General features: G+C 48.9%; 2 protein-coding genes across 2 annotated transcripts in view; one reads left to right on the forward strand and one right to left on the reverse strand.

Moving 5' to 3' along the window:
• nat16 (N-acetyltransferase 16) overlaps window positions 1-15,456 on the reverse strand; it is a 100,031-nt gene extending 84,575 nt beyond the window's left edge. Inside the window, exon 1 of the mRNA XM_038786952.1 lies at window positions 15,323-15,456. The gene's annotated coding sequence lies outside the window, so the exon portion shown is untranslated. The remainder of the gene's footprint in view (window positions 1-15,322) is intronic.
• A 252-nt stretch (window positions 15,457-15,708) lies between these two features.
• vgf (VGF nerve growth factor inducible) lies at window positions 15,709-24,238 on the forward strand. Its single transcript, XM_038786967.1, has 2 exons — window positions 15,709-15,863; window positions 21,208-24,238. The coding sequence occupies exon 2, from the start codon at window positions 21,237-21,239 to the stop codon at window positions 22,791-22,793; it is 1,557 nt and encodes a 518-aa protein (XP_038642895.1). The 5' UTR covers window positions 15,709-15,863; window positions 21,208-21,236; the 3' UTR covers window positions 22,794-24,238.
• The last annotated feature ends 792 nt before the right edge of the window (window positions 24,239-25,030 follow it).

Consider the following 25,030-nt stretch of genomic DNA (forward strand, 5'->3'; position numbering starts at 1 on the left):
AATCCCGCAACCCCCACTGCTCTCGTCCGCATGATCCCAAGCTACCCCAGGAAGGGTGGCTGTACACCCTTTGTCTAAATGTTGTTATTCGTTCTTGGTAATGCCAACACTTGTTGCCCATGCCTAAGTACCCTTGAACTGACTGGTAATTTCAGAGGGGCAGTTAAGAGTCAACGACATTGCTGTGGACTGGAGCCACATGTAGGCCAGACCAACTAACGATGGCAGATTTCCTTCCCTAAAGGACATTAGTGAACCTGATGTTTTTTTCCTCCCTCACTGTCTGCTCCCTCACTCTCCTCCTCTCTCACTCCTCACTCACTCCCCTCTCTCCCTGTATCCTCTCTCTCCTCTCTGACTCTCCTTTCTCCTCCCTCATAGTCTGCTCTCTCTCCTCTATCGATCTCATCTCATTCTCGCCTCCCACGCTCTCTCCGCTCCCACACTCTCACACTTCCCATGCTCACTGTATCCTCTCTCACACTCTCCTCTCTCCCTGTATCCTCTCTCACTCTGTCCTCTCTCACTCTCTCCTCTCTCCCTGTATCCTCTCTCACACTCCCTTCTCTCACTCTCTCCTCTCTCACTCTCTCCTCCCTCACTCTCTCCTTTCTCCCTCTCTCACAGTCCCTTCTCTCACTCTCTCCTCTCTCACACTCTCCTCTCTGCCACCTCACTGTCTCTCCTCCCTCACTGTCTGCTCCCTCACTATCACTCTCTCCTCTCTCACACTCTCCTCTCTCCCTGTATCCTCTCTCATTCTCTCCTCTCTCACTCTCGCCTCTCTCCCTGTATCCTCTCTCACTCTCTCCTCCCTCACTCTCTCCTCTCTCACTCTCTCACTCTCTCCTCTCTCCCTGTATCCTCTCTCACTCTCTCCTCCCTCACTCTCTCCTCTCTCACTCTCTCCTCTCTCCCTGTATCCTCTCTCACTCTCTCCTTCCTCACTCTCTCCTCTCTCACTCTCTCACACTCTCCTCTCTCCCTGTATCCTCTCACTCTCTCCTCCCTCACTGTCTGCTCCCTCACTATCACTCTCTCCTCTCTCACTCTCTCACACTCCGCTCTTTCTGTATCCTCTCTCACACTCTCCTCTCTGTCTACTCTCTGACTCTCCATCTCACTCCCTCCTCTCTCACTCTCTCCCTCTTTTCTCTCTCCCTCTCTCCTCTTTCATTCTCTCACACTCTCTCTCACATTCTGCTCTCTGTCACGTCTCTGACTCTCCTCACTCACTCTCTCCTCTCTCACTCTCTCCTCTCTCACTCTCTCCTCTCTCACTCTCTCCTCTCTCACTCTCTCCTCCCTCACTCTCTCCTCTCTCACTCTCTCCTCTCTCACTCTCTCCTCTCTCCCTCTCTCCTCTCTCCTCTCTCACACTCTCCTCTCTGTCTCCTCTCTGATTCTCCTCCCTCACTGTGTGCTCCCTCACTCTCTCCTCTCTCACTCTCTCCTCCCTCACTCTCTCCTCCCTCACTCTCTCCTCTCTCACTCTCACTCTCTCAGACTCCCCTTCTCCCTCTCTCCTCTCTCATACTCCCTTCTCTCACTCTCTCCTCTCTCCTCTCTCCTCTCTCATTCTCACACTCCCCTCTCTTCCTGTATCCTCTCTCACACTCTCCTCACTCTCTCCTCTCTCACTCTCTCCCCTCTCTCCTCTTTCATTCTCTCACACTCTCTCTCACATTCTGCTCTCTGTCACGTCTCTGACTCTCCTCACTCACTCTCTCCTCTCTCACTCTCTCAGACTCCCCTTCTCCCTCTCTCTCTCACACTCGCCTCTCTCCCTCTCTCCTCTCTCACACTCCCCTCTCTCCCTCTCCTCTCCCACACTCGCCTCTCTCCCTCTCTCCTCTCTCACACTCCCCTCTCTCCCTCTCCTCTCCCACACTCGCCTCTCTCCCTCTTCCTCTCTCCTCTCCCACACTCTCCTCTCTGTCTCCTCTCTGACTCTCCTCCCTCACTGTGTGCTCGCTCACTCTCTCCTCTCTCTCTCTCTCCTCTCTCTCACTCTCACACTCCCCTCTCTTCCTGTATCCTCTCTCACACTCTCCTCTCTGTCTCCTCTCTGATTCTCCTCCCTCACTCTCGCCTCTCTCTCTCTCTCTCCACTATTAATCTCTCCTCTCTCACACCCTCCACTCTCTCCGCTCTCCCTCTCTCCCCTGGACAAATCAGAAATGGAATGAAAGATTAGAGCTGACTTAACTCGCTGTTCTGTGTGTGTGTGTGTGTGTATGTGGGGGTGGAGGGGATGGGTCACTGCAGAAATAGCTCCCCAAGAGTCTGCAATTTGGCAATTTGCTGGTCAGGGTTGAGGAACTTGCAGCTCGAGACAAAGCATTGCAGAACCCTCCTGGCAGAGGCTCCTCACGGTGAGGGCAGTGACTGCTACTGGGCTGAACAAAGACACTGCACTTTGCAATGTGTTTGCAACCTGCCTGGAGTGTGTTTTTCTGTCAGGCTACAAGGCAGCCTCTGATCGATTGGATGTGCGTAGGTGCTGTCGTCACGGCCATTTCCAATCTCATCTGTTGGCCTCCAGAATGACAATAGGTTTTTTATTTATATATATAAATGTTCCTCGCCAGCGTGATTCACCCTCGTCCACAGCCACTGACTGCGGAAGAGGACACAGCACACACTGGGACGTCATCCCAACAGGAGCTAGACTCTGTGGGCAGGGCAGAGCGGTTTGGAAATGAGGAGGGGGAGGTCAGGAAGGAAAGTGACCAAGAAAAGAGGAATGGAGGGCAAAGAGAGAGAGTCAGGGGAAAGTGGGAGGGACAATATAGAGATTGAGACTGGCAGAGAAAATTTTCAATGAGCCAGATTTGTAAGGTAATGAGAGAGAGAGAGAGAAGGGGAAACTGGAGGAATAGGATAGGAACTGGGAATAGGAGAGATGAGAGCGGAGTGAGAGGTGACGGTGGGAAAGGGGAGAAGATGGAGGGAGGGAATGAGAGAGGAGAGAGTGATAAAGGAAAGAGTGAGCAAGGAGATAGTGAGAGGAGAGAGTTAGAGAGGAGTGTAAGAGAGGAGGGAGTGAGAGAGGAGAGAGTGATAGAGTAGAGAGTGAGAGAGGAGAACGTGAGAGAGGATAGAGAGAGGAGAGAGTGAGAAAGGAGAGAGTTAGAGAGGAGAGAGTGAGGGAGGAGAGAGTGAGATAGAAGAGAGAGAGAGGAGGGAGTGAGAGAGGAGAGAGTGAGAGAGGAGAGTGAGAGAGGAGAGAGAGAGAGGAGAGAGTGAGAGAGGAGAGAGTGAGAGAGGAGAGAGAGAGAGAGGAGAGAGGTGAGAGAGTAGAGATTGAGAGAGGAGAGGGTGAGAGAGAAGAGGGTGATAGTGGAGAGAGAGAGGATAGAGTGAAAGACAAGAGAGTGAGAGAGGGGAGAGTGAGAGACGATAGAGTGAGTGAGGAGAGAGTGAGAGAGGAGAGAAGAGAGAGAGAGAGTGAGAGACAAGAGAGTGAGATGAGAGAGTGATAGTGGAGAGAGAGAGGAGAGAGGAGAGTGATAGTGGAGAGAGAGAGGGAATGATAGTGGGGAGAGAGAGGAGAGTGATAGTGGAGAGAGGAGGAGAGAGTGATAGTGGAGAGAGAGGAGAGTGATAGTGGGGAGAGAGAGGAGAGAGTGATAGTGGAGAGAAAGAGGAGAGAGTGATAGTGGGGAGAGGGAGGAGAGAGAGAAGCGAGAGTGATAGTGGGGAGAGAGAGAGAGAGAGTGATAGTGGAGAGAGAGAGGAGAGAGAGAGGAGAGAGTGATAGTGGGTAGAGAGAGGAGAGAGTGATAGTGGAGAGAGAGAGGAGAGTGATAGTGGGGAGAGAGAGCAGAGTGAGGAGAGAGAGGAGGAAGAGAGGAGAGAGTGATAGTGGAGAGAGAGGAGAGTGATAGTGGAGAGAGGAGAGAGAGAGAGGAGAGAGTGACAGTGGAGAGAGAGAGGAGAGGAGAGGAGAGAGTGATAGTGAGAGAGGGAGGAGAGAGAGAGAGAAGAGAGAGAGGAGAGAGAGAGAAGAGAGTGATAGTGGAGAGGAGAGGAGAGAGTGATAGTGGAGGAGAGAGAGGGAGAGTGATAGGGGGAGAGAGAGGAGAGAGAGGAGAGAGTGATAATGGAGAGAGAGAGAGAGAGAGAGTGAGTGGGAGAAAGTGAGAGACAGAGCGTGAGGAGAGAGTGTAGTGGGGAGAAAGAGAGAGAGTGAGAGAGGATGAGTGAGTGAGGAGAGAGTGATAGTGGAGAGAGAGAGGAGAGAGTGATAGTGGAGAGAAGAGAGGAGGAGAGAGAGAGGAGCGAGAGTGATAGGAGAGAGTGAGGAGGAGAGAGAGTGAGGAGGAGAGAGAGAGGAGAGAGGAGTGGAGAGAGAGGAGAAGGAGTGATACTGGAGAGAGAGAGGAGAGAGTGATAGTGGAGAGAGGAGAGAGAGAGGAGAGAGTGATAGTGGAGAGAGAGAGGAGAGATGAGAGGAGAGGGTGATAGTGGAGAGAGAGGAGAGAGTGATATTGGAGAGAGAGAGGAGACAGCGCTGTTTCCCATGCTGTAAGCATCTATCACTCAAGGATAGAGTGAGAGAGGAGAATGATGGAGGAGAGGAGAGAATGAGAGAGTCAGAGAGGAGACAGTGAGAGTTTGAGAGATGAGAGAGAGAGAATGGGAGACAAGAGAGTGGGAGAGGGCAGAGCAAGACAGGAGACAGTGTAAGAGGAGGGAGAGAGATGCGAGAGAGGGAGAGAAGAGACAGTGAGAAAGGAGGGAGGGACAGAGGATAACGGTGATAGAGGACAGTGGGAGATAGGTAACAGGGAGGAGAGAGGGAGAGACGAGACAATGAGGAAGGAGATGAGGAAAGAGGGAGACAAGAGACAGTGAGAAAGGAGAGAGATATGGAGAGGGAGGGAAGAGACAGAGAAGGGAGAGAGAGGTCAGTGAGGGGGACGGAGCACAAGAGACAGATAAAAAGAATAGATGGAGCGAAGAGAGAAAATGAGAGAGGAAACAATGGAGAGAGGAGGCAGTGAAGGAGAGGGTGAAGGGAGGGAAGGGACAGTGACAAAGGAGAGAGGTAGAGAGGTGTGGAGGGAGCGGGGGGAAAAGGAGAGAGTGAGGGGAGAGTGAGAGAGTGAAAGAGTGGAGATTAAGAGAGGAGAGAGTGATGCGAGTTGAAAGGCGAGAGGAGAAAGCGAGAGGAGAGTGAGAGGAGGGCAAGATGATAAGTGAGGAGAGAGTTGAGGGAGGACAGAGTGAGAGAGGAGACAGCAAGGGAGTGGGGGAGTGAAAGTGAGAAAGGAGATTGTGGGAGTGGAGAGAGGTAGTGAAAAGACAGTGAGAAAAGAAAGAGGGAGAGAGCAGTTAGGGAGAGAGGGGGAGACATTGAGAGAGAAAGGATGAGAGAGGCGAGGATGAGAGGGGAAAGTGAGAGAGGAGACTGTGAGAGGAGTGATAGAAGGGGAAAAGTTGGAGAGCAGAGAGTGAGAGGGGAGACAGTGAGAGAATGAGAAAGGAGAGAGTGAGAGAGGAGACAGTGAAAGGAGACAGTGAGAGGAAGGGAGGAGAGTGAGAGAGCAGAGAGTGAGAGGAGACAGTGAGAGGAAGGGAGGAGAGAGTGAGAGAGCAGAGAGTGAGAGGGTAGACAGTGAGAGGGAGAATGAGAAAGGAGAGAGTGAGAGAGGAGACAGTGAGAGGAAACAGAGGACAGAAAGAGAGGAGAGAGTGAGAGAGGAGGGAGTGGGAGGGGAGAGAGAGAGAGCAGACAGTGAGAGGAGACAGAGAGAGAAAGAGAGTGGGAGAGGAGAGAGTGGGAGGGGAGAGAGAGAGAGCAGGCAGTGAGAGGAGACAGAGGGAGAAAGAGAGTGAGAGAGGAGAGGAGTGGGAGGGGAGAGAGTGAGAGGAGACAAGTGAGAGAGGAGAGAGTGCGAGGGAGGAGAGTGGAGAGTGGGGAGAGGGAGTGAGGAGAGAGTGAGCGAGGAGAGTGAGTGAGGCGAGGAGAGAGTGAGAGGTGAGACCGGAAAGAGAAGGAGACAGTAGGAGATTAGAATGTTAGGGAGCGAAGGAGAAAAATTAATTATTGAATCGACTTCAGAAAGAAATATAAGGGGAGCATAAAAAAGTAAATAAGAATAAATATGATGCAGGAAGAGGAGTCAGATAGAATCCAGAACAACTGGGAGTGCAAGTGACAGGATCATTGAGATCAAACTAAGGGAGGTTAAGAAGAAACTAAAAGACTGTGGGGAGCAGAAGAGCAGGAGGGGGGAATGGAGATGGGCGGAATGAAGGATTAAATAAATCGGAACGATGAGCAAATGGGGGGAATTCAGTCAATCAGCAATGAGAGGGAGGAGAGGAGACCGAGAGAGAGGGAAAGTAAGAGGACAGAAGGAAAAACGGATAGAAAGGTTACGAGAACCATAACAAGCTTTTCTGAGATTGGGTGATTAATAGTAGTCATATCCTGGGCCACCTGCTCTAACTGAATGTTGGGAACAGGCACAAGAGGAAACTGGCTTATAGTCAGAGGGAGGCATGAGACAGGATGCATAAAAGCTCAAGAGAGGGTAGAGCAGAGAAAGCCATTAGCAAGAGGAAGGAGGTGAGGGAACAGAAAGTACAGAGTGATGTCCAATCGTCAGATCAACTTATGGATGCTTGTAAAAAGCACAATTGTAAATATTGAATCTGAGTAACAGGTCAGGAAGCAACAGGAGTTTGTGTTGACAGAATCCCTCATGCATTACATCTGTAAATGATGCCTAGAGGCTGACTACTGGAAGGATGGGGTGTCTACGTCGTAAATACGTTTTGTGAGGCAGTGAAAGGGAAGGAGTCACGCGGAAGAATGGAAAGTAGAGAAAGAGAAAGTGCGAGGGAAAGAAAAAGGGGGGTGGGCAAAGAGAGAGAGAAGGAAGGAGAGAGAAAGGTGGCCCGGAGATAGAAGAGGAGGAAAGTGAGACAGAAAATAGTGGGAGGGCAGAATAGCCGGGATTGTGATACTCAAAGGAGGAAAACAGTCAAGGAAGCACAACAATGTCTCTACTTCCTACAGAAGCTAAAGAAATTTGGCATCGACTCTCACAAACTTCTACAGATGTGCCATAGAGAGCTTCCTATCCGGCTGCATCACAGCCTGCTATGGCAACTGCCTGGTCCAAGATCGCAAGAAACTGCAGAGTGTGGTGAACTCAGCCCAACGCATCACACAAGCTTGCCACCCCCACATTGATTCTGTCTACACCTCCCACTGCCTCAGGAAGGCAGGCAGGATTATCAGAGACCCCCCTCCTACCCAAGCATTGCCTTATTCCAGACCCTTCCATCAGGCAGAAGATACAGAGTCTGAAGACCCGCACATCCAGACATAGGAACAGCTTCTTCCCCACAGCTACCAAACGCCTCAACGACTCCCCCTCGGACTGATCTGTTCCCTGTAAGAACACTATTCACGACTCCCTATGCTGCTCTTGCTCATGTATTTGCTTTGTTCGACCCCTTGTTCCGCACTGTAACCAATCACTGTTTGCCGATGTACCATTTGTCAATGTTCTCTGTTGATTATTCTTTTTGTCTACTATGTACGTACTGTGTACGTTTCCCTCGGCCGCAGAAAAATACTTTGCACTGTACTTCAGTACACGTGACAAGAAATCAAATCAAATCAAACCGCAGGATGAAATGTTCAGCTTGCGTATGCAAAAACAGAGACACCAGAGGGAGATCTGAAATCCATTTCATTCTCTTCAGTCAAAACCTGCAACAAATAAATGCAACTTTAAAAGCATCCGGTTGCAATCGCGTTTTCCGGTTCCAATGATCTAATATTGTTGATCCCACAGAAGCGAATGGCATAATACTCAATTCCTTCGACCTAGGAGAACACAAAGGACTGAGGATTTACCTTGGTGTGTGGCAACGCTCCAACGAATCCCAGTACAACCTGGAGGAGCAGCATCTCATCTTCCGATTGGGCATGTTACAGCCCGCAGGGCTCAACATTGAGTTCAACAGATATAGACTGCAGCCTTTCTCCTCCATTTTAACCCTGTTATTAAAATCTATCCCAAACGTTTATTCTCTTGATGTAAAAACCCTCCCTCCATGCCCCCCCCCCCCCCCCCCCCCCCCCCCCCCCCCGTCCTTCCACACACACACCAAGACATTTGCCTCTTGTTCTTAAGCTTGTTACATTTTTGTTGCTCCCCCGGCTACAGTTTAATATCCAAAACATTTTCCTCTCTTTAGTTCTGATGAAGAGCCCACTGGACTCGAAAATCTGGTTTCTCTCCCTGCAGATGCTGCCAGTCCTGCTGGGATTTCCCAGCATCCTCTGTTCATGTTTCAGATTCCATCGTCCGCAATATTTTGTTGATTTCTGAATGTACCACGTTGTGTGTTTTGAACACATTTTCATTGCCAACGATCTTGAGGAGAGGGTTGGGGTGCAGGGGCTGGGGATGGAGAAGGTGGGGGGGAGAGTTTTCCTGGCCCACCTCTGTCAATCAAGCAACTCTACCTGCAAACGACAGGAGGGGCGTAGATGATTCGGAATTATTATCCATGGCATGGGCATATCTTGGAAGGACAGGGTCACCAACTCAGATGTCCTGGAGTGTGCTAACTCCATCAGCATACATTCAGTTACTTTTCCACATTCATTGGATGGAATGATGGTCATATACCCACAGACATTCATTATTGTGAATTTCCCAGTTAGCCACAACCTCCTGGATGTTCATACCTCCGCTGGAGAATCAGAGAACCTTTGCAATGCCCCATCTCGGAAAGAACATTCTACTTACTCCCATTCCCCTACCTTGTCCCCATAACCTTTCAAATTCTTTGTTTTCAGATAGAAATCCGATTTCCTTAATCAAAACTGCCTGCACCATACTCTGAGGTAAAAGCAAATTACTGTTCATCCTCTGATGGTAGTTTCCCTTCTGTTTGACCTTTCACATCTTTTGTCCTCCCTGGGGACTGCCATCAACACTCTTTCCCCTTGGTATCTGTGGCCATTAGCACCCGGTTTCCCTGGATTTCTGTGGCTATGACTTATCTTTCATTCTCACTCCACAGTATAAATATTTCCCACTTTCTCTGTCTGTTAGCTTTGACAAAGAGTCATCGGACTCGAAACGTTAGCTCTTTTCTCTCCTTACAGATGCTGCCAGACTTGCTGAGATTTTCCAGCATTTTCCCTTTCGTTCCATTCTCTGAGGGCTCCATTGGTGAGACCACACCTGGAATATTGTGCACCATTTTGGTCCTTATTTGAGGAAGGATCTAATAGCATAAGAGGATTGATTACAGAGATTAGGGGTTTGTTGTTTGTGCAGAGATTGAACAGTTTAGGCCGATACTGGCTAAAATTTAGAAGAATGGGAGGAGATCAAATTGAGCTGTACAAGATGATAAAAGGTGTGGATAAAGTAGATGTGGAGCAGATGTTTCCTCTTGTGGGGCATTCTAGAAAGGAAAGGTCATAGTCTTAGGATAAGAGGCAGCAGATTTAAACGGAGTTGAGGAGAAACTACTTCTCCCCAAAGGGTTTTGAATCTGTGGAATTCGCTCCCCCAAAGTGTGATGCATGCTGGGACAGTGAGTAAATTTAAGGAGGAGTTAGACAGATTTTTAATTGGTAATGGGTTGAAGGGTTATGGAGAATGGGCAGGACGGTGGAGTTAAGGCCGGGATGAGATCAGCTATGATCAAATTGCGGAGCAGACTTGATGGGTCAAATGGCCTATTTCTGCTCCTATATCTCATGAATGTATGACTCCAACCATGCTCTGGATAGAAAATGATTTCCTCAGATCTCTTTGACTCCTTTTGCCAAGTATGTTGAATCTGTGCCCCCTAGGTCTTGATATGCCCTATGTGTGGGAACGTTTTATTAAAATTTACCCTTTTCATACCACTCAAGATTGAATCATAGAATCATAGAATTTACACTGTAGAAGGAGGCCATTCAGCCCATCAAGTCTGCACTGGCCCTTCGAAAGAGCACCCTACCTAAGCCCACACACCTCCACCCAATCTCCGTAACCCAGTAACCCCACTTAACCTTTTGGACACTAACGGCAATTTTTTAAGCATGGCCAATCCACCTAACCTGCACATCTTTGGACTGTGGGAGGAAACCGGAGCACCCGGAGGAAACCTACGCAGATCTGGGGAGAACGTGCAGACTCCGCACAGACAGTGACCCAAGCCGGGAGTCAACCCTGTGACCCTGGAGCTGTGGGCAGCAGGGTAGCATGGTGGTTAGCATAAATGCTTCACAGCTCCAGGGTCCCAGGTTCGATTCCCGGCTGGGTCACAGTCTGTGTGGAGTCTGCACATCCTCCCCCTGTGTGCGTGGGTTTCCTCCGGGTGCTCCGGTTTCCTCCCACAGTCCAAAGATGTGCGGGTTAGGTGGATTGGCCATGCTAAATTGCCCGTAGTGTCCTACAAAAAGTAAGGTTAAGGGGGGGTTGTTGGGTTACGGGTATAGGGTGGATACGTGGGTTTGAGTAGGGTGATCATGGCTCGGCACAACATTGAGGGCCGAAGGGCCTGTTCTGTGCTGTACTGTTCTATGTTCTATGTTCTATGAAGCAACTATGTTAACCACTGTGCTACCATGCTGCCCTGATCTTGAATACCTCTACCAAATATCCTCTCTGCCTTCTTTGCTCCAAGGAAAATAGTCCTAACCTCTCCAATATCTCCACAAAGCTAGAGTTGTTTATCCCTGCAATCATTCTTGTGAGTCTCCTGTGTTCTCTCGAATGTCTTCACATCCTTCCTCAAGTGTGGGAGCAATAACTAGATGCAGTACTCTGAATGAGGCATAACTTGTGTCTTATACAAGTTTAACATGACCTCCTTGCTCTTGTACTCAAATGCCCCTTTAAATAAAGCTTAAGATACTATAAACTGTATTAACTGCTGTCTTAACATACTCTATCATTTTCAGTTATGTACATATACACCAAGGTCCCTCTATTCCTGCACCTCATTTAGAATTTTTCCCTTAATTTTGCATACTCTCTCCATATTCTTCCTTCCAAAATGGATCACCTTGCACTTCCCTGCATTCAACTTCATCTGCCATGTGTCTGCCCATTCCACTGTGTCTCTGTCCATTCGGAGTTCAAAACTATCCACATCACAGTTGACAACATTCCCAATCTTTGTATGATCTGAAAATTTTGAAATCATACCCTGAACACCACAGTCTAAGTCATCACTATATATCAAAAGAGCAAGGGTTCCAGCGCTGACTGCTGGTGAACTTCACTGCAAGCCTTCCTCCAATCTGGAGAACAACCGTTTATCACTGCTCTCTGTTTCTTGTCACTCAGCCACTTTCTTATCCAAATGCCTACTTTCCCTTTTATTCCATGAGCTAGAATTGTGCTCACAAGTCTGTTGTGTGGCATTACATCAAATGACCTTTTAAAATCCAGATACTCCACATCAAGAGCGTTGCCTTTATCAACCTTCTCTGCTACTTCCTCAAAACAAACTCCAGCAAGTTAGTTAAACATAACATTCTCTTAATGTAGGCATGTTGGCTCCTAATTATCCTGCGCTTGTCTATGTGACACAAGCAAGTGAGGTATGAAGATGGTGGACATTGACACTGATGACTGGGAGACCATCACTGATGGCTATGATCTCTAGGGTCTGATAGTTTGGAAAGACATTGGAAGGGGTGAGCAGAACAAAAAAGTCTGAGAAGAGTGCCCAGGTTAAACAGCGAGCCGTGCACCTTCTCAGCCCACTCTCTAATTCTGCAGAAAATACAGCCAAGATTGCCGTGTCTGAATGGGGCCCCTGAGCTATACCAAGCAATGGTTAACACAGAGTTTACCACCAGGAGATGGAAGGTTGGCATCACTATCCATGGTGCTGAAAGTCTGGTGGAAGATTGGTCGTGCGTTTATGGTGCTGGAGGGACAATAGCTGACTGAGATAAACTGCTAATTGTACAGAAAGTGTAGCAATTTACAAAGAATTGCTACCCATGGATATGACTAGGATTCACTGTCCAGGTCACTGAACAGGTAGCGAATGACCTAGGACTGCCGACCAGGGTGCCGATAGGACAGTGAATGTCCTAGGACCCACTGTCCAAGGTGTGGGAGGCCGACACCACCTGCTGCCTTGGGAAAGTGGGCAGCATAATCAAAGATCCCTCCCACCCAGATTATTCTCTCTTCCAAATTCTTCCATCAGTCAGAAGATACAGATGTCTGAGAACATGTACTAACAGATTGAAAAACAGCTTCTTTCCTGCTGTTACCAGATTCATGAATGGCCTTCCTATGGACTGAACTGAATCTAAATGCATCTTCTCTGCTGTTGGAGCACAATACTCTGGGGCTTCACCCGATGTCTTTGTCCATGTATTTACATTGGGCATTTATCGTAAGTCTATGTTTTTCATGTATGGAAGGATCTGCCTGGACTGTACGCAGAACAATACTGTACCTTGGTAAATGTGACAACAAATCTAAAGAGCAGTGTAAGGGCAGCACGGTAGCATGGTGGTTAGCATAAATGCTTCACAGCTCCAGGGTCCCAGGTTCGATTCCCGGCTGGGTCACTGTCTGTGCGGAGTCTGCACGTCCTCCCCGTGTGTGCGTGGGTTTCCTCCGGGTGCTCCGGTTTCCTCCCACAGTCCAAAGATGTGCGGGTTAGGTGGATTGGCCATGCTAAATTGCCCGTAGTGTCCTAAAAAGTAAGGTTAAGGGGGGGAGGGGTTGTTTGTTGGGTTACGGGTGTAGGGTGGATACGTGGGGTTGAGTAGGGTGATCATTGCTCGGCACAACATTGAGGGCCGAAGGGCCTGTTCTGTGCTGTACTGTTCTATGTTCTATGTTCTATGAATGTCCTCGGACCCGCTGTCCAAGGTGCTGAAAGGGCAGCAAATGTCCTAGGAGCCGCTGTCCACGGTGCTGAAAGGGCAGCGACTGCCCATTGTCCTGCTGTCCACGGTGCTGAAAGGGCAGCGAATCTCCTAGGAGCCGCTGTCCACGGTGCTGAAAGGGCAGCGACTGCCCATTGTCCTGCTGTCCACGGTGCTGAAAGGGCAGCGAATCTCCTAGGAGCCGCTGTCCACGGTGCTGAAAGGGCAGCGAATGCCCTCGGTGCCGCTGTCCACGGTGCTGAAAGGGTAGCGAATGTCCTAGGAGCCGTTGTCCACGGTGCTGAAAGGGCAGCGAATGTCCTAGGAGCCGTTGTCCACGGTGCTGAAAGGGCAGTCACTGCCCATTGTCCTGCTGTCCAAGGTTCTGAAAGGGCAGTGAATGTCCTAGGAGCCACTGTCCACGATGTTGAAAGGGCAGTGAATGTCCATGGTCCTGCTGTCCAAGGTTCTGAAAGGATAGAGACTGTCCTCGGACCCGCTGTCCATGGGGCTGAAAGGGCAGTGAATGGCTAGGATGTGCTGTCCAAGCCCAAATAGAATATGCTGGAAAATCTCAGCAGGCAGGTCTGGCAGCATCTGTGAGGAGATAAAAGAACTAATGTTTCGAGTCCAGGTGATGGATGGATTTGTTTATTGTCATGTGCATCATGGTACAGTGAAAAGTATTTTTTCTGTGATCAGCTCAAACAGACCATTTAGTGCATGAAAATAAAATAAAATAGAAAGAAAATACATAATAGGGCAACACAAGGTACACAACGTAAATACATAAACACTGGCATCAGGGTGAAGCATACAGGAGTGTAGTATTAATCAGATCAGTCCATAAGAGGGTCGTTTAAGAGTCTGGTAACAACGGGGAAGATGCTGTTTTTGAATCTGTTCATGCGTGTTCTCAAACTTCTCTATCTCTGATACAAAGCTGAAAGGGAGCTTTAACAAAGGGTCATCTGGACTCGAAACGTTAGCTCTTTTCTCTCCTTACAGATGCTGCCAGACCTGCTGAGATTTTCCAGCATTTTCTTTTTTGGTTTCAGATTCCAGCATCCAAAGTAATTTGCTTTTATTCATGTGTTGTCCAAGGTTCTGAGAGGATCGTGACTGTCCTAGGACCCGCTGTCCAACGTGCTGAAAGGGCAGTGAATGGCCTAGGAGCCGCTGTCCATGGTGCTGAAAGGGCAGTGAATTTCCTCGGAGCCACTTGCCCAGGTTCCGAAAAGGTGGTGAGTGTCCTGAGGTCCAAGATGCTGAAAGGGCTGTGACTGTCCTGGGAGCCACTGACCTTGGTGTTGAAAGGGTAGTGAATGGCTGTCCAAAGTGCTGAAAGGGCACTGAACGCTCTGGAGCCCGCCGTCCGAGGTGAATGTCCTAGGAGCCGCTGTCCAAGGGGCTGATAGGGGCGTGAATGGCTAGGACCTGCTGTCTATGGTGCCGAAAGGGGAGTGAATGGCTAGGGCTCACGGTGCGTGTTTCTGAACGGGTAGCCAATGGCTAGGACTTGGCACTAAATGGCTCGTGGCACTAAAAGTGTGGTTGATCACAAGAACTGGATCTCTTGTGTTTTACTGACATTATTGCCGAAGAAGTGGGTTTCAACTACCCGTTTGATCGAGTACATATCCACTGTAGCTGTATTAATCTGTGCCCAGTATCCACTCATCAAATATGAATAGAAGGCAAAGCCAGGGGCTGTATTTGTGCCATATGCGTTTGAAAACCACCATCTTATATGAGGGGTGTCCGAGAGTGATCATGTTTATGGTGAAAAATCTCCTGTGGAGAGTGAAACTGAGTCATCAACAGAGACATTGACACCCCTCACAATGCGGCACAACTCCTTGGACTGTCTCGGGAGATAATAAATACATACTTTGTGCCCAGATCTGAATGGCAAAGTTGCCACTATCAGTAAAATAGATACATGTTTTATCTCTTTGAACCCGAGATGTGTCAATAAAAAAAGTCTCTGGTGGCTCTGCCGTCATTTCTAGTCCTGTCTGAAGTAAAGGATTGTACTATTCCCACGAATTATAACGAAACGTATTGCTTATAATGCTCATTTACAACTACAACACATATACAGACAAATTGATGTAGGTGGAAATCTCATTTTCCCATATAGGGTAGTCATAATGCTTGTTTCATATATTATATATAGCCACCCATGATACCTTTATACATTACATAATTACCTGCACATATAGATTTTTAAAAAACGTTATACTGATATGCAATGATGCCTTAAGGAGCCGGTTATTATTTAATTATTATACACGGTATTTCCGAATCAATATGTGCCTGTTCCATATTCGTGTGTTTTTGCATTGAATTTTAGCCCCCAGTGGAATCATCTCGAAACCCCGCTATGATGAACTGACATCTTCTAGAAACGTCCTCTGTTAATCTTGATGAACAGCTTACCAGAGCCCACGTTACACCATTGAAGTCTCTCTCTGTCTCTGCCTCTCTCTCTCTCCATCCGCAGTGTGTTATGATGTTTAATTACTTAAAAACAATGTTTGTCCTAATGATTCATTGCCTGGTGGGTGATTTTGCTCTCAACCTTGTGTGTGTGTGTGTGTCTGCATCTGCACAAGGATTAGTCTCAATGGCGGCTTTGCATCTCCTTCAGCATTTCCCTCCTCCCTGCTATGTGAATGAAGCAAAAGGTCCCATTCATGAATTTCTGGGCTGCGGGTGATTTCCACACCATAGGCTGGGGATGAATGAACCGCTGACGTCAATGCAATGTAGCGTCATGGGCAGGCGGAGCTTCGAGGGCGGAGGAGGTGGGTGGGGTGGTGGGGGAATGGAGATGGTTGGTTGCTCCCTCCAAGGTATAAAAGCCACGGGCGCTGTCCGCGGTGCTGAAACACAGAGACGGCGACCCAGCCGAGCAACAGCATCGCCTCTTGAATCCAGACTGCCTCCTGTTGCACCTCAGATAACCCGAAGCTCCCAGGTAAGAGCCAGCCAGACAATGGGCTGCCTTAAGGGAACGTATTTTGGGGGGAACCTACAGTAAGAATAAGAATTAAGGGCTCCCCCACCTACAATGAGGTCGCCGCCACACCCAGGGCTCGTGTGGGAATAGAATGTATTCAACATCAGACCAAAATGAAACAAACAGAAAAGGCTGACATTATTTTCATGTATTTGGGTTGGAAAATTGCCTGTTAATCCATCCTGGCAATCATTGGCAAATGAAGGGATTATATATGAAATATTTAATGGATACTATTTATTCATAGTTATTGCATGCAAATGTACCAGGCAATATGATTTTATGCATTCTCATTATCTATCAATGCATATTTTATAATGCACACATTTTATCGTATTTGGATAGTTATATTTACAGATGGAGAGCTCTCGACAAAGAAGGCATTCATGTCTGTAACAGTCGCTGTAGAGTCACTTGTTTCTCAATGCAGGCTACAGTTCCAGGGATCAAAGATACTTAACCTCGGTGGGCATTCATTTCCACAGCCTAATTAGCAGTGAGTGGGAATGAATTGGTTGTGTGTCCGTGGACCGGGAGGGGATGTGGGGCGGTCAGATTCCGGCTGGAGTGCATGCAGCAGCGAAACGCCATCGTCCCTGGCAGCACGAATGGGGTTTCCCAGTCCGGGGTAGCCTTTCGATTCAATTCTGAGCCCATGCACGCATTCATGTTTTGCTCCTTTGATCGGGGAGGTTTCTGGATGCCTACTACACACATAGGCAGGCAGGTAGATAAAAAAAACTACGGCGAGAAACAGATATAGAGAGCTAAATATAGGGCGATGTAGAGATATACCGTGATAGAAAGAGATAGGGAGAGAAGGAGATGTAGGGAATAGCGATAGAGATAGGAGCTACAGATAAATAGTGATAGAGATAGGGAAAGGAGATATAGAGGAATGGTGATAGAGATAGGAGATATAGAGATATAAAGATAGATGGGTAGATAGATAGATAGGTAGGGAGGTAGATAGATAGATAGATAGATAGATAGATAGATAGATAGATAGATAGATAGATAGATAGATAGATAGATAGATAGATAGATAGATAGATAGATAGATAGATAGATAGATAGATAGATAGATAGATAGATAGATAGATAGATAGATAGATAGATAGATAGATAGATAGATAGATAGATATAAGGTGAGGCAGAGATATAGAGACACAGTGATAAATAGATATATATAGTGATAGATAGATAGAGATAAGGAGAGATAGAGATATATAGATATAGTGACAAATAGATAGATAGTGATAGAGATAAGGAGAGGCAGAGTAATAGAGACACAATGATAAATAGATAGACATAGTGATAGGTAGATAGACGATTGAAAAGTGAATGGGAACTGACGCAGAAACATAGAGGGACGGAGTGTTCAGGGTTGAATCACGAATCAAACATTAGCTCCCCACCCACCCACTCATTCACCCACCTACTCACCCACACACACACAGTCATACCCCTACCCCTCGCCTCCACATAGTTTAGATGTCCAGTCGTTGATATGTACATATCATCGATATTGCAAAGGCTGAGTTTGCCTCTGGGGAGGAAGGATCCGCCTCACTCACCATTTAGTGCCTTGGAACAGTGAGCGCCTGTCACTGGCCATCAGAAAAAAATAATATCCCCAGAGTTGCTGTGGTAACCAGGAGGCTGCAGACATGGGCAGAGTCTTCAGGGACTGCAGATCAGGTGGCTGCCATGGTAACAGTTACTCATATCTTCCATCCAGGGTCCTCGTCCGCTGTGTGAAAAACTCGAATTCTCCCTCTGGAATGCATTTGGCACTGCACATTAAATGGCCGGAGCTTCCTCCCCTCCGGGGGAACCTGCTTCACTTTCAAAAAGTTATCCTAATCAGACCGGGCAGATTTTCAGCGTTTGCATTCATATTGGACCGCACGGTGGCACAGTGGTTAGCGCAGTTGCTTCACAGCTCCAGGGTCCTGGGTTCGATTCCCGGCTTGGGTCACTGCCATGTGGAGTTTGCACGTTCTCCCCGTGTCCTGGTGCTCCGGTATCTCCCACAGTCCAAAGATGTGCAGGTTAGGTGGATTGGCCATGTTAAATTGCCCTTAGGTTAGGTGGGGTTACTAGGTTACAGAGACAGGTTAGAGGTGTAGACTTAAGTAGGGTGCCCTTTGCAAGAGCCGGTGCAGATTCGATGGGTCGAATGGCCTTCTTCTGCACTGTAAATTCTATGATTCTATGAACGGTCACACGGGAAACATGTCAGTATAACCCACATTCATTTGATTTGGTAGTCGAATAGTCTCATCGAGTTAGCGTCTGCCAACATTAGGAGCTGTACAGTTAGAACAAGGCAGTGGGTGAGAGGGAAAGAGAGACCGACACACAATGGGCGGCAAGGTAGCACAGTGGTTAGCACTGTAGCTTCACAGCGCCAGGGACCGGAGTTCGATTCCCGGCTTGGGTCACTGTCTGTGCGGAGTCTGCACATTCTCCCCGTGTCTGCGTGGGTTTCCTCCGGGTGCTCCGGTTTCCTCCCACAAGTCCCGAAAGACGTGCTTGTTAGGTGAATTGGACATTCTGAATTCTCCCTCAGTGTACCTGAACAGGCGCCAGAGTGTGGCGACGAGGGGATTTTCACAGTAACCTTCATTTCAGAGTTAATGTAAGCCTACGAGCCTAAAGAGTATTATTATTATTATAGAGATAGACACACAGACAGACACATATGGAGAGATACATGCAGGCACACATGTAGAGAGAAATGCATACAAACATACATATAGAAATGTACACACAGACCTTATGGAGAGATGTACATACAGACACACATATAGTATGATGTACATACAGACACACATATCGGGAGAGATATGCAGACACACATATAGAGAGATGTATGTACAGGCACATAGAAATATGCAGAGACAGGCACACATTATGCACAGGGATACACAAATACACACACACACACACACACACAAAGCCAAACACACATTCACAAAGAACAAAAGGCAGAATCTGCAAGAGGAAGACCCTGTACTAAAGGGAGAGACTGAATGCCACAAGAACGAAGCTACAAAGACATACAGCGAGAGTCAGACACACAGTCAGAGTCAGGACTGCGTAAGAGATGGGCAGAGAGTACAATCCAGCGAGAGCTGTTGGAGGATGTGGGGAGGGAACGACATTGAATACCGGGAAATGTACATGAATGATGCTTGTCAGCTTACCTGACTCCCCAGTTCTGACTCTGGCATTATCCCATCTCTGTCCACTGTGCTGTCTGCTTCAATGACTCGGTCTCATTCTGATTGTCTGCTTGTTCCTATCTGACTCTATCCACTCTATTGTCCTTGTTGTCCTCTTACTTGCTTTCCATCACTATTTTTTTGTGTCTCAGGCTCTCCGTCTCTCTCTCTCTCTCTTTCTCGGGTACCTCTGTTTCTGTCTGTATTTCTGCTTGTCTATGTACATATCTTTCCACCTCTCTCTCTCTCTGTCTCTGCTTATCTCTTCCTGCGGTATCCACGAAACAATCGTCGATTGTTGTAAAAACCCATTTGGTTCACTAGCGTCCCCTTATTGACGGATATCTGCCCTCCATAAGACCTTACCCTGGCTTGACCCACGTGACTCCAGACCCACAGCAATGTGGTTGACTCTTAATTGTCCTCTGAAATGACTGAGCGGGTCCACTCAGTTCGAGGGCAATTAGGGATGGGCAACAAATGCTGGCCCAGCCCAGCGACGCCCACGTCCAAGGAAGGATAAATAAAAGATCATCTCACTTTCCAGCACTTGATCCATAGCCTTGTAGGTTCCGACACTTCCATTGTCTGTCCAAGTACTTTTTGAACATAATAGTGTTCCAGTTCTCCCACCACCCTCTGGGTGAAAAAAACCTCCCCTCCAAATCCCTTCCAAACCTCCGATTTCTCACCTCAAATCTATGTCCGTTGATGACCCACCACTCAACCAAGGGGGAATCTCTATTCACTCTGCCTTGACCCCTCGTTATTTTATACACCAGTTCCGGTTTCCCCTCTATCCTCTTCTGTTCCAAAGACAAACCACCCCAGTGCATCCAATCTTCTTTTGTCACTCAAATTCATCAACTCGAATTCACCGGGCTCTGTGTTTACTTAACAGCCCTTGGGCCCTGGCTCCTTAAACAGAAATGACGGCAGCGTTACAGCTTAGGGTGTCTTAGGGCAAAACTTTGCTGCCGTTCTAAATCACGGAGGATGAGCAATGCCATGGGATACCTCAGTGTAACCATGCTCAAATGAAATTGGGGAGGTGGTGGCGTAGTGGTATTATTCCTGGACTAATCCCCAGGTTCAAATCCCATCACGGCCGATGGTGAAATTTAAATTCATCTTTAAAAATCCGGAATTAAAAGTCTAACGATGACCATGAAACTTTTTGTCAATTGTTGTAAAAAAAAATCACCCGCTTTAAGGGAAGGAAATCTGCCATCCTTACCCGGTCTGGCCTACTTGTGACTTCAGAACTCCATAGCAATCATAGAATCTCTGCATGCTGACGGAGGCCATTCGGCCCATTGAGTCTGCACTGACCCTTCAAAAGACGACCCCAGCTGGGCAACAATCCTCAGCCCTAATTCCTGTAACCCCACCCGAAGGGACGATTTAGCACGGCCAATACACCTAACCTGCACATAGAACATAGAACAGTACAGCACAGAACAGGCCCTTCGGCCCTCAATGTTGTGCCGAGCAATGATCACCCTACTCAAACTCACGTATCCACCCTATACCCGTAACCCAACAACCCCCCCCCCCTTAACCTTACTTTTATTAGGACACTACGGGCAATTTAGCATGGCCAATCCACCTAACCCGCACATCTTTGGACTGTGGGAGGAAACTGGAGCAACAGGAGGAATCCCACGCAGACACGGGGAGAACGTGCAGACTCCGCACAGACAGGCGCCCGAGGTCGGACTCGAACCCGGGTCCCTGCCGTTGTGAGGCGGTGTCGCCCCCGTGTTGCAAATGTGGTCGACTCTTAAATGGTCCCAGCAAGCCACTCAGATGAAAGGAATGACGGATGGGAAATAAGAACTGGCCCAGCCACACCACATAAATGAAAATATCACAAACAATGCAATGGGAAAAATACATGATACACAATAAAACGTGTATTTACTCTGCAAATAGGCTGAAAAATCACAGTCCAGAGGAGACAGGAGTCAGTTGTGTGTAAATTGATGACATTGGCTGTAGATTATTCACTTCAGGAGAGTAATCAGTGTTGGAAATTAATCTCATGTTCTTTGTGTGTTTTGTATCCATAGCTTTTACTGTCCTATCCTGATCCGCAAAGATGATTTGGCCAACACGTTCGCAGATCCTTGTGCTGTTCGCCGTGACTCTCGCGTGCCTGACCTTGAGTGGCGCTGTGCCCCTTACAGAAGAGAGCCAAGGAGAGCATACACACCCAGCCAACCCGAAGGAAAGTGACCAGCTCCCGCTCCACAGCCAAGACCAGAGGATGTTCCCAGAAGCCGGGGACACAGCCGAGGACGAGGCGGAGACGGCCAAAAGTCACCAGGTCAGATCGGCTGCCCCCCGCCCTGGCGCCCAGCGTGAACCCAGTTACGATGATGAGTTGTTCAAGGACGTGGATGCCAAGACACTGGCGGCCATTCTCTTACAGGCGCTAAAGGTGGATGAAGACAAGCCCAGCAGCAGGGGGGATCCCAGGTGGCACAGCATGGGTGCGTCCCCCTCCACCAATTATGGGTCGACCAGAATCGAGGGGAAAGACTTAACGGAAAATGTGAAGAGTAGGACCAGGGTGGGCAAGATCCAGAGGACTCCAGTCTCCCAAGAGAGTGAAGAATCAGAGTGGAGGGAGCAGTCAAATGAAGAAGACACCTTGACTCCTCAGAGCATCGATAGGCTGGAGGCAATGCTACAGGACATGGAGAAATATAGCACAGCTGCCAAGAGAGAGAGGTCCAATGCAGCCCAGCGCTCCTTACCCATGTATAACATCAAGAATGATGATGAGTCCACTGAGAATGACGTCTTGAGAGACCTGGACGCCTTTGAAGAGCTCGTGGGCAGGAAGGAGAAATACTCTGACTATGAAGAGAGCCAGGAAAATGCCAGGGGCAGGGTGAAGTATGGGGCTAAAGACCTGGAGGCCAGAGAGGGAAGCAGGAGAAAGGTGGGGCAGCAGAGGGCAACGGACCGAGCATCTGACCTGCTGCTACAATACCTGCTGAGGGGGGAGGCCAGCGAGGAGGAGGAGGAGGAGGAGGAGAAGGTGAGAGAGGACCAGAGGATGGGTGGCAGGGGCTCGGAGGAGAGTGCCTCCGAGGAGAAGAGGGCGGACGAAGACGAGGACGAGGACGAGGATATCGACCCGCAGACGATTGACAGGCTGATCGAGATCTCCAGCAAACTCCATCTGCCGGCGGACGATGTGATCGACATTATCAACGACGTGGAGAAGCAAAGGAAGGATTCAGCAGAGAGGATAGAAAGCAGGCATGGGGCATCCTCAAGGGACAGATTCAAGTCTTCAGCCTCCCGTCCGGACAACAGCTATCTGCCCCACCACCGGTCAGAGAAGGCGAGGCACCATGCCAACGATGAAATGAGCCTTCAGGACCTGCTGGGCGCAGAGAACGCCTTGGACTACGAAAGCATGCCCTTCAACATGCCAAGGAGGTACCGACCCAGGCCAAACGGTTACCCCAATTACATCCACCCCAGAATCTACCAGCAGCGCCACCGACCTTACTACTACCAGCCCGCGCCCCCAGCCTACAGGAACAAAGACTACTACGATGATGAAACACAGGACAATGAGGAGGAGCTGGAGAACTACATTGAGAAGATCCTACTCAAGCATCCAGAGGTCTTTCAGTAGAGCAAAGGAAAAAAAAAAATTCAATGGTTTCTTTTCTTCTGTTCCCACCTTTTCGTTTCGTCCATAGTACCCGGTATGTCGAGGTTTTGTGCATGAGTCAGGCAGACGTGTGGACACATTAAGCCCCGTGCATGGAGACGCATTTGAAACACGCCATGCATCCCATCCAACAGTCTTTTCGCCCCCACCAGCCGAGGAGAGTAGAAGGCGATGGAAGAAGCAAAATCTGAATATTTTTGTACCATGCGCATGCGTAGGACCAGCCCGAGAGCTCCGAACGCTGCCCTGAATCTTTTAAAACAGTCCCCGTTTAATGTGACGATGACAATGTGTGTGTGTGTGTGTGTGTGTGCATTTGACTTCAAATCTCGCCAACTCTTTCTGCCCTAAAACACAATTGAAGAGAAATTGACCCGTGCTTTAATCAGTAATAATTTCCAATCTTTATCCCCCTGGTGAATTAAGACAGATGTTGGTCTGTTTCCACAGCTGGTTATCCCCGGAACTGGTCACTCGACTGTCGCCAGGGGCCTTTTTGGCTTGAGGAGGTGCCGCCCCATATCAAACGTTGCCATCCAGGAGTCTCTCTTACCGCCAGTTATTGGCAGGTATGGAAGGGTTTTGCCAGTTGACACACTCAACCCGGTTGGCCGTGTCATCGACGCGCCTTCCTCGGCTGTCAAGTCGTGGGGCGGCGCCCTAAACGGGAGCTCCTGTCTCAGAGGCAGGGGCGCTAACCCACTGCGCCACGAGACGTGCAACCGGTTCTGAAGAAGGGCCCGGACTGAGATGGTGGCTTGCCACAGCAGATGGCAACTCCTAATAATGCCACACAGACATGAGAATGTCAAAGCTTACGGAACACAGTCCCATGCGTACAAACAAGGCACTTCCATGCTATCTATCTGTGCGTGACAGTCTGTTGTCAGTGCTAGGATTCTCCTACACCATCCAACCCCCCCCCCCCCCCCCCCCAGCCTCCCTCTGCCCCCACCCCTGAATAAACACCCTCTTAGGTAAGTCAGAGGGTCGTCCTTCTTTAGAAAGTGACTTGCTGGCACTAACTGATGCTGCAAACGGCACCGAAGTTATGAAATGAAAATGGCTTATTGTCACAAGTAGGCTTCAAATTAAGTTACTGTGAAAAGCCCCTCGTCGCCACATTCCGGCGCCTGTCCGGGGAGGCTGGTACGGGAATCTAACCGTGCTGCTGGCTTGCCTTGGTCTGCTTTGAGGCGAATGTCTTCAATCCCACCACTCCTGGGAGGGGGGGATGATATAAATCTGTCCCCCGGCTCCCCTCCAAGGAGGTCATTAGACATTCATGGTTGCGAAGAGTACGATGCATCGAGTAAGACTTGCTCGGAATCCAATACGCCCTGTGGTGGAAATTTCACCAGGTCGAATCGGAAAAAAACACAAATGTTAAACAGATTTTTTTTTCCCAAAAAAACAAAGAGCCCCCCCCACCCACACAATGAAAGTTAAAGTAGGGACAACTTTGTGTCTTGAACCTTGTTTTCATCCACCGCTCCTGGACAGCAGCTGGCCAGCAGTGAAGATGTCCCACTCGAGTGTCCCACTCCCCACCCACCACAATGTCTCCACCCCCCCCCCCCCCCCCCCTCCCACTCACATCCCACCTGGAGCACTGATGGCCTTCAAGTGGAGCTGGCCTGTCCGTTGCTCGGCTGCGGGCCCCAAGGTCCGGGTGAGGGCACAGTCTGAGATGTGCAAAGGATGACAGTGAGATGCAGGAGCCCGGGTTTAAATGTTTGGCCTGTTTCCCCAATCCTCATGCAAGGATCCCACCTCTGATACTGCTCCCATTTTCCAGTCTCCAACCTTGAGGGTTTAACCCCAGAACTCGATACCTGATCCAAGCTCCGGCTCAACCAGGCGAGGGATTCTCCCACCGATATCCCACACAAATATTTGCTTCTTGCAACGAACATTTGAGAAGATGCTCTCCCGGTGGCTCCTCAAGTTGAACAGACAACTTTGTCAGCCCCGTGCTTTGGGCTAATCCACGGGAAACTCATTCTCACCAGGAACCCCCCCCCCCAGCCTTCGAGAGATCTCCCCCCCCCCCAGGGTTGCATGGACCACATGGCCCTTCCTCAGTCAGGCTGGCCTCAGAGTGACAATCACCCCGGTTGATTACTCCAAAGAAGAACTATTGGGTGGCACGCCAGTGGTGTTTTGCTCAAAGGAAAAGGTGGGGGGGGGGGGGGTTG

Source organism: Scyliorhinus canicula, chromosome 29 (assembly GCF_902713615.1).
Source record: "Scyliorhinus canicula chromosome 29, sScyCan1.1, whole genome shotgun sequence".
NCBI classification, from domain to species: domain Eukaryota; kingdom Metazoa; phylum Chordata; class Chondrichthyes; order Carcharhiniformes; family Scyliorhinidae; genus Scyliorhinus; species Scyliorhinus canicula.

Excerpts from the sequence above, each read along its gene's own strand:
- vgf (XM_038786967.1), top strand. The coding sequence starts at position 21,237 with ATGATTTGGCCAACACGTTCGCAGATCCTTGTGCTGTTCGCCGTGACT.